The sequence below is a fragment of the Bubalus bubalis genome, chromosome 3 (genome assembly GCF_019923935.1).
Source record: "Bubalus bubalis isolate 160015118507 breed Murrah chromosome 3, NDDB_SH_1, whole genome shotgun sequence".
Classification (NCBI taxonomy): Eukaryota; Metazoa; Chordata; class Mammalia; order Artiodactyla; family Bovidae; genus Bubalus; species Bubalus bubalis.
The window spans coordinates 1618399-1634042 of record NC_059159.1 but is presented as its reverse complement, the minus strand read 5'-3'; the positions used below and the strand labels follow the sequence as shown (position 1 = coordinate 1634042).

At 57.6% G+C, this 15644-nt stretch overlaps 1 protein-coding gene across 1 annotated transcript in view; it reads left to right on the top strand.

Annotated features, from left to right (window-relative positions):
• WIPI1 (WD repeat domain, phosphoinositide interacting 1) overlaps positions 1-15644 on the top strand; it is a 30807-nt gene that overhangs the window by 14348 nt on the left and 815 nt on the right. The window contains exons 5-12 of the mRNA XM_006061897.4: positions 4963-5060; positions 5527-5619; positions 6111-6181; positions 6875-6982; positions 9988-10152; positions 11752-11859; positions 12544-12662; positions 12853-12953. Of these exons, the coding sequence (XP_006061959.2) occupies positions 4963-5060; positions 5527-5619; positions 6111-6181; positions 6875-6982; positions 9988-10152; positions 11752-11859; positions 12544-12662; positions 12853-12953 (863 nt within the window). The remainder of the gene's footprint in view (positions 1-4962; positions 5061-5526; positions 5620-6110; positions 6182-6874; positions 6983-9987; positions 10153-11751; positions 11860-12543; positions 12663-12852; positions 12954-15644) is intronic.

The window sequence follows — 15644 nt, the reverse complement described above, 5'->3', positions numbered from 1 at the left end:
AGAATTGATGCTTTTGAACTGTGGTGTTGGAGAAGACTCTTGAGAGTCCCTTGGACTGCAAGGAGATCCAACCAGTCCATTCTGAAGGAGATCAGCCCTGGGATTTCTTTGGAAGGAATGATGCTAAAGCTGAAACTCCAGTACTTTGGCCACGTCATGCGAAGAGTTGACTCATTGGAAAAGACTCTGATGCTGGGAGGGATTGGGGGCAGGAGGAGAAGGGGACGACAGAGGATGAGATGGCTGGATGGCATCACTGACTCGATGGACGTGAGTCTGAGTGAACTCCAGGAGTTGGTGATGGACAGGGAGGCCTGGCATGCTGTGATTCATGGGGTCGCAAAGAGTCGGACATGACTGAATGACTGATCTGATCTGATCTGATATATATATATATTTTGTTTGTTTGTTTTAAGTCAAAAGAAAATATACTCAAATATTGAGCATGGTGAAAAGCCTCTGGGTTGTAGAATGAGGTGTGCTTTCTCTTCTCTTCCTTTATAATTTCTAGGCTCTACAAATTTTTTATACTATCCCTTTTCTCTTCTAAAATAATATCAAAGAAAAGGCACATTTCCCTTCCTACCAAAGGTTCCAGGGGTGCCTGTGACAGAACAGGAATCCCTAAACCTGTAGCAACATCCAGTTTCTGAGACCTGGACCACACACAACCAAAGCGGCTCGCATTCAGCATTTCCAGGGACCTTCCTGAAGTCTGCGGGGGTCAGCGTGCAGGCTCCTGGGCTAAGTTCAGGTGGGCTGGCCGAGGGGCAGGCCAGAGGCAGGTGGATCTGTTTGTGGTCACCGAGGGCTACCTGCCCTCGCCACCATCCGTGGCCCCTCCTTGTCAGAATCCAGTGTCTGCTCCCTCTCCACGAGGTGTTACAGAAAGTTCCGTGTTAGCTGAAGAAGTTCAAGCTTCCTTCCTTTCTGGGAAGCTTACATTTTTATGTAAAACTCTGAAGTTCACCTCACACCTATCAGAATGGCTCTTATCAATCGACGAGATAACAGGTGTTGGCGAGGGTGTGGAGAAAAGGGAGCCCTCTTGCACTGTTGGTGGGAGTGTAAATTCGTGCAGCCATTGTGGAGAAGAGCATGGAGAGTCCTCTAAAAACTAGAACTAGAGCTACCTTATGACTAAGTAATTCCACGTCTGGTTATTTATCCATGGAAAATGGAAACACTAACTCAAAAGGGTATCTGCAGGCGTACGTTCACAGCAGCATTATTTACATCAGCCAAGACGTGGGGACACCTCAGCATCCATTGGTGGATGAACAGATAAAGAGGTGTGGGGCATAGATATAGTGGAATCTGCTGCTGATACTGCTACTAAGTCGTTTCAGTAGTGTCCGACTCTGTGTGACCTCATAGACAGCAGCCCACCAGGCTCCCCCGTCCCTGGGATTCTCCAGGCAAGAACACTGGAGTGGGTTGCCATTTCCTTCTCCAATGCATGAAAGTGAAAAGTGAAAGGGAAGTTGCTCAGTCGTGTCTGACTCTTACCGACCCCATGGACTGCAGCCTACCAGGCTCCTCCGTCCGTGGGATTTTCCAGGCAAGAGTACTGGAGTGGGGTGCCATTGCCTTCTCCATAATGGAATCTAACCAGCCATGAAAAGAATGAGGTCTTACCAGTGTAATGCCATGGATGGACCTTGAGGGCATCATGCTAAGTGAATTCAGTCAGGCAGAAGAAGACTAATACCCTAAGATCTCACCTACATGCAGCCTTTTCAAACAAAACAAACAAGCTCATAGACAGACTTATAGACACAGACTCACAGGTACAGGTTGGTGTACAGAGGCTCGGGAAAGGAGGATGTGAAATCGGTGAACAGGGTCAAAAGATACTAACTTCCAGTTAAAAAATAAATAAATCATGGGGGTGTTCCCTTCAATGTGGAAATGATAGTTAATAATCCTGCACTGCATGTTTGAAAGTTACTGAGAGACTAGTAGACCATCAAAGTTCTCATCACAGAAAACAAATGTTTGTAACTGTGTGTGGTGAAGGATGTTAACTGGACTTATCATGGTGATGATTTTGTAATATAAATATCAGATCATCGTGTGGGACTCCTGAAACATGTAATGTTCTATGTCGATTACACCTCAGTTAAAAAGGGAAACAGACTCTGAAGGGTCTGTCCAAGTCTTTCTGCTCAGAGGCCTCTCAGCCATCCCTGCCCGAGATGGGCCTCGATATTTTTAGTGGAGGAAGTAGGTTAATGAGAACTGGGATTCTTGGAACAGTAAAGCTAGACAAAAGGCTGGATCCCCACAGCTCCCTGACTCGTTCATCTCAGGGGTCGGAATCAACCCTGGAAAGGGCACAGATAACCCAGCCCAAGTTACACGGTGGACAGTAGACCAGGTCTTGAACCCACATCTGCCGCCTCTCTGAGCCAGACGTTCCTAGAACAGCGTCCCAACAGCTTCACATGTGGCTTCACCTGCCACGTCCTTCAGCCACTTAAAGCAAAGAGTTCAGCAGCCTTCACATGCAGAGAGCTGTAGCCGTCGCTGCAGTCAGCATCAGAACGTTTCCATCAGTCCCCTCCAGAACCCGTTAGCTCGTGGCCGTCACCCCCTTGCGCCCTGTCCTAGGCGCCCCTGACCATCTTTCTGTCTCCGTACAATTATCTATTTCTGGACAGTCTGTGTAAGTGGAATTCAGTGCAGTCATTCAGCATCTGGTCTTTGTGAACAGGCCTCTTGCACTCAGCACAGTATCTTTCGGGCTCATCCACGTCGTTGTGTAATCAGGGCTTCGTTTCTTGTCTCTGATACCATTTTACTGTAAGAAGATACCAGGCTCTATCTGTCGGTTCATCAGTCAATAGACACTTGGACTGCTTCCGCATTTTGACTGTGATGAATCACGTTGCTGTGAACGTTCGTGTGTAAGTTTCTATGAGGCTGCACATTTTAATTTCTCTTGAGTGGAAGCTGGGGATTATATAATCATCCTGTGTTAACCTTCTGAGGCATTGCCAGGCTGTTTTCAAAAGCCCCACTCCGTGCTGCGTTACATTCCCAGCAGCTGTCCGAGGGCTCCAATTGCCTGTCTTTTTGATTAGAGGTGTCCTAGTGGGTGTGAAGTGGCATCTCGTCGTGGTTTTGATTAACACTGCTTTTTTTCTTTTTTAACCCATGTGCTCAGAACCCTTCAGCAGTTACCGGCTGCATTTGTAAGATCATAACTCTTTGCTCTGGTTCATTGCTCAGGCCCCCATTCAACCATAGCGTCTTCCCTGCTAAGGGCCCCTCTGGGAGGGCATCCACCAGACAGGCCACCAATCTCACTGTCTGCCCTCCATTTCCTTGAGTCCAGAACACCTTCTGCCTGCTTAGGCTAGCTGTTATGGAAAGTGCATTTTGATTGCAAATTCCCCACATAACATGGAGCATTGGGGTTCTCAGAGCAAAACTGGGAAGGTGTGGGTGGTCTGTTCTAAGGCCGGGGGGCCCTGACCAGGCAGGCAGGCTGCAGGGGGCCTCGGGAGAGGGCGCGGGGCTCAGTCTGTCCCTCCCGCGGCCGCGGGGCAGGTGACGAGGACACGGCACTGGCCAAGTCCCCGGCAAAGCCCGAGCCGGGCAGGACCTTGGTTCCCGTTCTTGACGTCTGCTTTCTTTTTTTTTAAAACCTCTGCTCTTCTGCCCAGATTAGGGTCAGGCCCATTTTAGCCTAATCTAAAGTTTCTCTTATGCTTTTATAAGAAACCCACTTAACAGGCTCACTTGTAACACAGAATCAGCCAGCTTTTTTATTTAAAAAGATGTCTCTCTTGTCTGATCTCCAGGTTCCTGTTCTGGTGATGCTTTTGGTTCTGGGATTCTCTGAATTCACTTCTGTCACAAACACCTGTGTTCATCGAAACCAATATTGTGAAAATCCTTTACTTAAATGCCCTTAGGGTCCTCCCCCACTTGCCCTGCTCCAATCCCCTTGTAAACAAAAATGGCTTAGGTTTGATTCAGTGGTTTGATTGTGTCTTCATGCTTCCAAATATCGCTGAAGCGTCTTACATCCAAAAGGTCCCCTTTCTTCACTTCGTCCGATGACTGACACACCGTTCGCTGCCCTCTAGGGAATTTCCCCTGGGTGGGGGCCATTCCTCTCAGCAAGGCAGGACCTTTGCACAGAAATAATTTCTAAACAGGTCTACCCCTCCACCACCCAGCCTCCCCCTCTTCAACCGAAGTGAATTAATCACCCGCAGAAAGGCCAAGGCAACCTGCCCCTTTGCTGCGGTTATTGTTGATTGTGGTTGAGTAGCCGAGTCGAGTCCGACTCTTTGTGACCCCATGGACTGTAGCCCACCGCCCACCAGGCTCCTCTGTCCATGGGATTCTCCAGGGAAGAACACTGGAGTGGTTGCCATGTCCTCCAGGGGCTCTTCCCCACCCGGGGACTGGACCCGGGTCTCCTGCTCTGCAGGCGGGCTCTTCACCGCTGAGCCGTGTGGGAAATCCCTTCCCAGTAGGAACCTTTATTTCAGTTGGGAGCTTACGGCCCAGAGGCTGAGTTGGAAGAGAGGCAGATGTCATGTCTGGGCCCTGGGGCACAGTTCAGAGAAGAGCAGGGAAAGCATTCTGCCTTCCGATCCCCCAGCTGCGCCTGGACATGGTCGCTGTCCGGTCAGCAGGTCTCCCCTGGGAGCTCAGTTGTCGGGGCCCTAAGAGTCACCGCGCGTCCGGGTGTGCGGGCCGGCGCCTCCCTCGCCAGCAGGTGGCGCTGCGGCCCTGCAGCGTGCGGACAGCGCCCCGCGGTCCCTGCTCTCCGCCCGGCCCCCGCCGGGCCCGGGGAACCAGCTGTTCAGGGGCTGCTCTCCCCGGCCCTGCCCTCCGCCCGGCTCCCGCGGACCCAGCCGCTCAGGGGCTGCTCCCCGCCCGGCCCCGCGGTCCCCCGCCCAGTCCCGCGGACTCGGCTGCTCACTGGGCTTCCTCCTCCAGGTCTGTGCGCGCTCTCCATCAACCATTCCAATTCCTACGTGGCCTACCCCGGGAGCCTGACCACAGGCGAGATCGTGCTCTACGATGGACACTCCCTGGTAAGTCAGCGCGGCCGCGTGGTCAGCTCCGGGTGAGGGGCGGGCTCGCGGCCGGGCGGTGAGGTGCGGGCAGGGCCGCAGCCCTGGGTGTGCACGGGACCGTCACGCGCCCTGCGCCCGTCGCCATGCGTCCACGTCGCCACGAGGCAGACAAATGGGGGTGACGCGTGTCCTGTGGGCCGCGGTGCGGCCTGCGACGCCTGCGCCTCTGCTGCCCCTGCTCGCCGAGCTCCCCGGAGCCGGGCCCCAGAGGTGCATCAGCCCCACAGCTGGTCACCGTCTCCCCGAGGGCAGGAGAAGGGACAGAAACGCAGCCGCCTTGAAGCAGAACCTAGATCCAGACAGCCCGGCGGAGCAACAGAGAGCCCAGCAAAGGGGGGAGGGCGTCTCGGAAGGAAGGGGGAGGGGCGGGAGGCGGAGGCACCCCCCGCGCCCCGCCATCCCCCGCTGTCCCTGTCTCCAACAGAAGCCCGTCTGCACCATTGCCGCCCACGAGGGCACGCTGGCCGCCATCGCCTTCAACTCCTCGGGCTCCAGGCTGGCCAGCGCCTCAGAGAAGGTGAGTGCTGCCCGCGGCCGTGTCCTTGGGGGCCCCCCTCTGCCAGGGGTGTGGAGGGCCCCAGGCGCCAAGGAGCTGCTGGGGGGGACCGTGGCGCCAGCGCTCGGAACTCACTTCAGATGGAGGCCCTCGACCCCGAGTGTGCCGCCTCATCTATCATCTCCGCAGACTCAGGGCCTCCGCGTGTAGGGCGTGAGCAGCTCTGCCCAGAGCCTCGCGGTCTGACCAAGAACCGGCGTGCCCGTCCTCACAGACAGATCGGGGTTCTCGGAAGCCAGAGCAGACGGATGGAGCAGCCAGCGCCTTGGGCTTGGGTGGGGAGGACAGGGAGACGGAGGGTGTTCAAGTCACCTTCCAAGAGCAGCTTACACGGCACGTGGACAGCCCTCCGAGTTTTCTCTCTGGGGTCAGATGGTCCAGACCAATCCAGCAGGCTCCCCTCCAAAGGGGCAGGTCTGCAGGAAGAAACGCCCACCTGCTCTCTCTTCCAGGGCACTGTCATCCGGGTATTCTCCGTTCCTGACGGGCAGAAGCTCTATGAGTTCCGGAGAGGGATGAAAAGGTCTGTGTTCACCGTGTGTGTCTGCGCCTGCTCAGTCGCTTCAGTCGTGTCCGACACTACGGCCCCAAGGACTGTAGGCCACCAGGCTCCTCTGTCCATGGGATTCTCCAGGCAACAATACTGGAGTGGGTTGCCATGCCCTCCTCCAAGGGATCTGCCCGACCCAGGGATTGAACCTGAGTCTCTTGTGTCTCCTGCATTGGCAGGCGGGTTCTTTACCACTAGTGCCACCAGGGAAGCCCTAAAAACCAGTGTACATGCCTGAATTTTAAAATATGCCTCATTGTTAGACAATGCTGAGCATCACGTGAGCCTTCAGCGAGTCAGCCCTTGTATAGTTCTCACACCAAGGATCACAGATGACAGATCACCATGACAAATAGAATCATCATGAGAAAGCTTAAAATATGTTAAGCGTGACCGAAACGTGACCCAGAGACACAGAGGGAGCACATGCTGTGGGGAAGACCGCCTCAGAGGACAAGCTCCACGCAGGGCCCCACGAGCCCCCAGTTTGTAAAAATCGCAGTCTGCAGCCAACATGAAGTGAAGCCCAATGCAACAAGGTCTGCCTGCGCCCAGACTCTCCGGGATACGTTTACGTGTGTTTTCTTATGAAGCTGACTTCCAAGCAGGAGGCCGCTCGCCTCGCTCGTTCCCGGGCTCACCCTCCCCCTGTGGCTGTGTCTGCAGGTACGTGACCATCAGCTCCCTGGCTTTCAGCATGGACTCGCAGTTCCTCTGTGCCTCCAGCAACACGGAGACCGTGCACATCTTCAAGCTGGAGCATCTCGCCAACAGGTAGGACCGGAAACCCCTGGGAGACTAGAGCGGGGCCCACCTGCGGGCTGAGGATTGGGCTCCTCCCATCAGGCCAGCAGCGGTGTTAAACCAGAGATGAAGCGCACAGTCAGTGGGATGTGCTTGCGTGCATGCGTGCTAAGCTGCTCCAGTCGTGTCCAACTCTGTGTGACCCCGTGGACTGTAGCCCGCCAGACTCCTCTGTCCATGGGACTCTCCAGGCCAGAATACTGGAGTGGGTTGCCATGCCCTTCTCCAGGGCATCTTCCCGACCCAGGGATCGAACCCACACTAGTGCCACCTGGGCTTGAATCATCCCCAAACCATCCCCTCACCCTTAGTCCATGGAAGAACTGTGTTTCACGAATCCAGGCCCTGGTGCCCAAAAGGCTGGGGACTGCTGACCGAGAGGAGCGGGGTCCTGGTCTGAACAGCGCCCCCTGACTTCTCTGCTAAGGCCGCCGCGAGCCTGTGTTACTCGCTGTCTCCACCCACGTGGTGAGTGTGTCAGCGGCAGACTCGGGGCGCCCCCCAGGGCTCGGGGCCTGCCCTCCTGAGCCCGCAGCCGCGCTCCCGTGAGCAGGAGGCCGCGGGCAGGTGAGCTGCTGTGACTGGACTCCCGTGTCCTCGTCTGCAGAACCTGACGCAACAAGGATCGTGTGTGCGTGTGAAGTCGCTGGCAGGTTCCCTTTAGTGTAGCGCTGGGCTCAGAGGGAAACCAACTCAGCGTTCGCCAGTCTCGGTGTCAATACCGCGATGCTCAGGCCAGCCTTATGCCAGAGCCTTGAGCGTGGACCTGCTTCGCGCCTGCTGCGCTTTTAAAACTGAAGATCTGTGGCTGCTCTGCCACCCGGGCCGGCTCCCCACCCCCAGCGTCTGCTGACTTTCTGTCTCTGGGTCACATTTCGGTCATCCTGAGCATATTTCAAACTTGGGCGTTATTATTCCGTTTGTCATGGTGATCTGTCATCGGTGATCTTTGCTGTGAGGATTGCAAAAGGATTTATGACTCGTTGAGGGCTCAGGTGATGGTCAGCATCTTTTAGCAGTAAGGCATGCTTTAAATGAAGGCACAGACGCTGTTTTTAGACATCATGCCAGTGCACGCTCACCAGGCTGCAAGATAGCGTGAGCATCACCATTACACACATGGGAAAAACAAAACAGGTGTGTGACACGCTGTGTTGCTGGGACTGGATCTGAGCTGGCAGCATCCCATGGTCTGCCTGAGGGCTTCCTCTCCAGCACCACGCGCCTGCCTGGGCCTCCAGGGCTCCAGGCTGACCCTGGGCGGGGAGAGCCTGTGCTGGGCTGCAGCCCGGGGCGTGCGTGTCGGTGTCCCAGACTTCATGGCGCGGAGCAGCACACGCTCGCCGCCCACCGTGCAGCAGTCAGGGCATCTGAAACAGCGTCTGTGTTTCTCTGGCCGCGTTGGGCTCAGTGGCAGCACAGGGAGTCCGCTCTAGTTGCCTCAGGCCTCCCTGCCTCGCCCACCGGGGCGCTGACTCCCGCTGCTCGTCTGTCTCTGCATCCGACCTGTCTTCCCACCACTCCCCTACCCCGACTCTGAGTCAGACCTGCCTCAGGGCCCAGCCTGGGACTCCCCCCAAAGCCTCCTGCTCACTGCAGCCCCAGAGACCCCATTATGAGAGAGCACCTGCTGTGCACCTGCCCCGCAGTGTGGCTGCTTCAGTTCTCCGAGCAGGCGACCCGAAGGCCCCGCCTCCCGGGGAGGAGCACCCCGACTGTGCTCCCAGCGGCCCCCTGGCTGGGCGCCCCCACGGACGCGCTCACGTCTTCTCTCCACACGTCTGTGTTGCGTCCGCCTCAGATGCGGAGCCTGGGTGCAGCCGTGGCCTCTATAGACCCCGGCCCCTCAGCACAGAGCCCCAGGGACTGCAGGCCTGTCCGCGAAGCCAGGACGCTGGGAGGACATGGGCCTGGGAGCGCCGGGCGCCTCTGGACGAGACCCCGCGGCCAGGGGATGTCCAGGTGGTGACGGCGAGAAGCAAACCCCAGGGCCCTGAGCTGGGGCCGCTTCCCCCCGTCTTTCCGTGTCCCCACTGTCTGTCCCACGTCCCCCCCCCCGTCTGCCCCACGTCCTGCCCCTGTCCTGCGTCCCCCCTTCCATCCTGCATACCCCCGTCCACCCCGCATCCCGCTCCCGTCTGTCCCGGGTCCACCCCATCTGCCCTGCTCCTGTCTGTCCCACGTCCCCCTATTTGTCCCGCGTTCCTCGTCCACCCTTCATCCCGCCCCCGGCTGTCCCGCATCCACCCCGTCCACCCTGCCCCCGACTGTCCTGCGTCCCCCTGTCCGTCCCCCGTCTCCCCGTCCGTCCCGTGTCCCCTCATCCGTCCTGCAGCCTCAGTGGGTTGCCCCGGGTATGCGTCTGTCGTGCCTGGCACGGAGGCAGGTGTGTGTCCCGTCCACTGCCGGCTCACGGCAGAGCCGTCCCGTCCCCCACCCTCCTGTCTGGCAGAGACCCCGGGATGGGGCGCAGGTGGCGGCTGCAGGGGGCGCAGGAAGCCCCGTGGACTCCCCCACCTGTGAGCATCCTGGCGCCCACCCAGGTGGCTCGGGACAGTAAGGCTACACCGCGCAGGCCTCTCGCCCCGGGGTTCGCTGCCCACACAGTCTGGCCTCGAGGTCTGACTCTGAGATCGGCCTGTTCTTTTCTGGGTGAGCCCAGAACAGGCCTGGGCTTGTTACAGCGGCCAGGGACTGACTCCGTCTCCCTCTCCCCAGCCCCCTCCCAGCAGCCTAGAAATCAGAGCCATGATCAGTTTCCACCTCCTGAATGGAGAGAGGCCGCGGCACCCGGAGCCGCTCAGCTGCCATGCGAAGGCTCCTCCCCGGAACACACGAGCCCTTGGGGCATGGCTGGCAGGGCACGTCCTCAGCCACCGTGGGCAGGATGTCACAGCAGGGCACGGCCCCTTCCCGTGCGGAGGCCTCGGGGGGGGTGGGGGCTCGGTCTCACCCTCGCTCACCTTGCTCCCCAGCCGACCCGAGGAGCCCTCAACCTGGACCGGCTACATGGGGAAGATGTTCCTGGCCGCATCCAGCTACCTCCCCACCCAGGTGTCTGACATGATGAACCAAGACAGGGCCTTCGCTACCGGGCGTCTGGGCTTCTCCGGCCACAGGAACATCTGCACCCTCGCCACGTACGTCCAGCCCCCCACCCCCCGCCCCCGGCAGGCAGAAACCCTCACTATTTCCCAAAGTGTGGGATGCCCCAAACATGCAAACGTGTTTAAGGGAAAGCCTAGAGAAGGGAGCCAGGAAGGGCAAGTAAAGGCAGACCCGTGCCCCTCCACTCCACCCCACCACCTTGCCATCCAGCACCCCCCAACAACCATCAGCCAGTTTCCGTCTGCTTGGTCTCTTCTCCTCGGGGGGCAGCTGCAAGCTGGCATGGAAGTTTTAACCTCCTCATTCCAGTGATACTGTCTTGAAGAAGTTTCCCATTTTTATGGATTTATGTAAAAAGGCTCTAGTTCCAAAGTCTAGGTGCAAACTCCTGTGGGGTGGACAGACGTCTTATCTAAGACCTTTAAGCGCGCCTGTTAAAGCTGAATGTTGGAAAGATTTTTGTAAAACTAGCCCATCAATAACCTCAGATATGCAGATGACACCACTCTTATGGCAGAAAGTGAAGAAGAACTAAAAAGCCTCTTGATGAAAGTGAAAGGGGGAGTGAAAAAGTTGGCTTAAAGCTCAACATTCAGAAACTAAGATCATGGCATCTGGTCCCATCACTTCATGGCAAATAGATGGGGAAACAGTGGCTGAGTTTATTTTTTTGGGCTCCAAAATCACTGCAGATGGTGATTGCAGCCATGAAATTAAGATGCTTACTCCTTGGAAGGAAAGTTATGACCAACCTAGATAGCATATTCAAAAGCAGAGACATTACTTTGCCAACAAAGGTCCGTCTAGTCAAGGCTATGGTTTTTCCAGTGGTCATGTATGGATGTGAGAGTTGGACTGTGAAGAAAGCTGAGCACAGAAGAATTGATGCTTTTGAACTGTGGTGTTGGAGAAGACTCTTGAGAGTCCCTTGGATTGCAAGGAGATCCAACCAGTCCATCCTAAAGGAGATCAGTCCTGGGTGTTCATTGGAAGGACTGATGCTAAAGCTGAAACTCCAATACTTTGGCCACCTCATGTGAAGAGTTGACTCATTGGAAAAGACCCTGATGCTGGGAGGGATTGGGGGCAGGAGAAGGGGACGACAGAGGATGAGATGGCTGGATGGCATCACCGACTCAATGGACGTGGGTTTGGGTAAACTCCAGGAGTTGGGGATGGACAGGGAATCCTGGCATGCTGCGATTCATGGGGTCACAAAGAGTCGGACAGGACTGAGCGACTGAATTGAACTGAACTGAGCCCGTAAAGCTGGGGACCAGTTTCCCACCGTTTCCTTCGCAGTTAAAGATAGAGGCAGCATCCCACTCGGCCTGCTGTGCAGGGTTCAGGAGCGACCTTTTGTCTCATCCACACAGTTACATTCAAAGACAAGGAGCCATCCTCAGGGGAGATCAGTAGGACACACCGCAAGGAGATCCCCAGAAACCTAGGCTCCCGGCCACCGGCCCTCGGGCGTGTGGAGGGCGGGACCCGGCGCTGGGGAGGCGGAGGCGTGGGGCTGCGGGGCGAGGGGGGGAGGGGGCGGGGGGGCGCGGGGCTTGGCCCCTGGAAACGGGTCTGAGCCCACACACGCACGTGGGCACCGCAGCGCGTGTTTTCTCGGCCCTCAGGATCCAGAAGCTGCCGCGGCTCCTGGTCGTCTCGTCCAGTGGGCACCTTTACGTCTACAACCTGGACCCTCAGGACGGAGGAGACTGTGTCCTAATCAAGACCCACAGGTGAAGAGGCCAGTTGTCAGAAAGCCGGGCTTTCAGGACTCGCTGTTGCGTCCCCTGAGCCCAGGGTAGAGGGGGCCCGGGGTGCGGGGGGTGCGAGGTGGAGGGGTTTGGTGCAGGGGGAGCCGCCGGGGTGTGGGGGGCGGGGGCGGGGGGGCGCCAGGGTGCGGGGGGGGGGCGCTGGGGTGTGAGGTGCGGGTGCAGAGGGGGCGCAGGGGGGCGGGGCCCCGGGGTGCGGGGAGCCCGGGGTGCGGGGGCAGGGTGCGGTGGGGGCCCGGACCGCGGGGGGGAGGGGCCCACTGGGCGTCGGGCTCCCGTTGGCTCAGCAGCAGGCATGCCGGGCTATCCCTGCCGGCCCCTCTTTCCCTGGGGTCCCTGGGACGTGTTTGCCAAACTGAACGGAGACCTCTCCTGCCGTCTGCGGGCAGGACGCCCCTGGCCTGGGCCCCCTGGAGAGCCGGCCTGCGCATCCCCGCCTGGACCGCACAGGTGGGCGCAGGTTCCGGAATCAGGGATGGGACGTTCACGACTGACCCGGCCGTCGGAGGGCGTGCTGGTCCGGGGAACCGACGCGGGGCTGCGCCTGAACCCGGGGCCAGGCCCGGCCTCCCCGGCTCTTCCTCGGGAGGTGTCCTGGGCGGGAGGTGATCGCTCGTCTCTCCCTGCCCCCTCCATCGCTGCCGGTAGCTTGCTCGGCTCAGGAACCAGCGAAGAGAATAAAGAAAACGACCTCAGACCGCCCTTACCTCAGTCTTACGCCGCGACGGTAGCCAGGCCGAGCGCGTCCGCAGCCTCCACCGTGCCGGGTGAGCGGGCCCGGGGGGCCTGGGTGGTCACCGTGCCGGGTGAGCGGGCCCGGGGGGCCTGGGTGGTCACCGTGCCGGGTGAGCGGGCCCGCGGGGACCTGGGTGGTCACCGTGCCGGGTGGGTGGGTCCGCGACCTAGGCCTGAGATCAGCGCCCCCAGCGTCTCTCACACCGCACTGCCGTTCTGCAGGTTACTCCGAGGACGGCGGGGCGCTCCGCGGGGAGGTCATTCCCGAACACGAGTTTGCAACCGGACCGGTTTGTCTGGACGACGAGAACGAGTTCCCTCCTGTGAGCACCGGAGGCCCCTAGAGCTTGGAGGGTCCCTGCGCCTGGACGGGCCCTTCCCTCCGCCCGGGCGGAGCCTCTCCCGTTGTCTGCTTCGCACCACCTAATCCTGCCCGGACACCCGGGAGGCCAGCGGGGTTTAGCGTGCGGTGGGCCTCCGCCCAGACCAGCCCACTCCCGTGTTAGGACGGCGCGTTCTCTCCCAGGCGGTCTCGCGGCCTCCCCCGTTCAGAGACGGGGCCTCAGTTCCGCTTCTTTAGCTGTGTTTTCACAGCTCACGGGGGAGGAACCTGCCCGTGTAAACTCCTTTTCCCGAGGTGCCTCATGTCCTAGCAGAACGTTGGCGCCCTTGTGCTACAGGTGATGCTCCGACAGCACTGGGCCCTCGGCCCCTCTTCTCTGACAGACCCTGCAGAGCCACGTGTCAGCGGGGACCTCCCCCACCCCCGGCCCCTCTAGCCCAGCCCCCCACCCAGCCCCTGCTTCAGCCCTGCCGACAGAGGGGGCCCCAGGCTGGGCTGGGCGCTGGGCAGGGCTCCTTCTCACGTCTGGGGAGAGAAGAAGCTTGTCCCCCTGGTTCTGAGCCTTCAAGCTTCTGTTCAGGGCAGCAGAGAGCTCCTCTTGAGAGCTTTAGTTAGAGAGCAGCCGGGACGGTCAGCTTGGAATCATCTCGACATGGAAGCAGTGTTTAGGCCTAAACGTGGGGGGCTCCCTGACTGTCCCTCCTGGAGGCAGAGAGAGGCAGCTGCTGGGGCACAGGTCTTGGGGGCCAGTGTTTTCTCTCGGTGCTGATTTCATGCCAGGTGGATTCCATTTGCAAGAGGATGGAGGGGGAGTCTGGCTCCTCTCTTGAATAGATCTGTAGGACAGTCTAAGCAGAGGAAAGAAAGGGAGGGGGGCCTCCCTGGTGGTCCAGTGGTTAAGGCTCCACACTTCTCACACGGGTGCAGGTGTGATCTCTGGTCGAGGAATTAAGATCTCATATGCCACGTTACGGCCAAAAAATACAAAACAAGAAGCTGCCATGGGCCCTTCGGGCAGGGGCTGAAAGGCCACATTTGTCATTTCCCAAAAGGCTCCACGGGGTGCTGCCTGAGACGGACATTTCTGGCTTTTTATAGCTCGTCACACACGGTGCCAGCAAGTGAAGTTGGCATTTCAGGGGTAGAAAGCAGTCATCGTTAAAACTGTGCACTTAAAAACATTTGTTGGCTCAACGCCTCCCAGTAGGGCAGTTGTTTTGCTTTGGGGGTTCTCTTGCCCCTCCTCACTACAGAGGGAGCTTTTCTGTCCCCCAAAATTTGGCATCTGGGTCCTGAAGTTGGATCCTTGGAACCCAGAGCAGGTCAGACGCAGTGGTTTATGGGACCTTCCTACACGTCATCAGATCCCACTTCAACAGTTGTAAAAGTCTGGGGCTGCTGTAAAAGATGATTGGATTGTGAGACTCTCAGCTGTAACCAGAGCAGACCTAGAAACCTCTTATATTTACAGAACCGGGTTACCTTGGGTATTGGCATTCAGAGGTGATCTCTTGCCAAAGAAAACCTGTATCAAATTAAAGGTACCCCATGTTATCTGGTGTACCTGTTATTTGATACATCATTCGGAGTAAAAAACAAAAAACTGGAGATGCTTAAGAATTAGCGACAAAATGGGATGCCTGTCTGCTTAGGCAATGCCAGGGAGCCTGGGAGGAGCCAGTCGTCCCGTCTCCTGCGTCAGGACCAGATGAGTGGAAGCTGCTTTAAATTGCATCGGGGCTTCTTATTTATACACAAGTGGGAGTGTCCATCACTGAAAGAGGTTCCCTGGAATGCTCGTCAGGCCCTAGTGATTTTGAAGCAGCCCCCAAAATTGTGCAGAGACGGCGGGAGGACTCGTTGGGGGCCATCGGACCCCAGCCCTGCCCTGAGGCTGCAGGCACAGCGACGGGTAATGAGTGGGCTTCTCCATCTCAGCCACAAGGGTCAGAGGCCTGGTACGTTCTCATGAGAGGGACTGTCTCAGTCACGCCCTCGCTGGCTGCAATCATCCATCTGGAGAGTCTAGACACTTCTCTCTCTGCCTGTCCTGAAGTGCCAGGCCCGTTACAAACACCGGCCCAGAAGTCTCATCTATACCCACATTCCCAAAGGTGCTCTGGGATCCTGACGCGTCCTGGGGTCTTAGCAGCTCACAGACAGGAGTGGAGGTTTGCCTGGATAATCCCGAGGGGTCCCTGTATAGTCACTGCTGATCTTCCTCTTCAAACACACTGACACTCACCTGGGTAGCATCCCACTTCCCTCCTTGGGATTTACTTTGCTCTGAGCACAGTGAGAGAAAAGAGGACTGATCATTTCCGGTCCCTCGGAAAGATGCTGTATTCGGGAAAGATGCTGTATTCGGGAAGGGAGCAGCTTTGGGTCAGTAACAAGTCAACCTTGGCAAGTCTGCATATTTTCTGATGTTCGTCTTACTCTTGGGAGCAGGAGTGAAGGAACTGGGACCAAGGGTGTTTACTGACTTTTTCACAGTGACTTAGCAGTCTTTGTTTACAAGTAAGATGAGCCTTTAAAGAAAATACACATATACAGATCAACATGCATATATATTTTGGGCTTCCCTGGTGGCTCAGACGGTAAAAAAAAAATCGGCTTGCAGTGCAGGAGACCTGGGTTGGAAAGATCCCCTGGGGGAGGAAATGGCAAC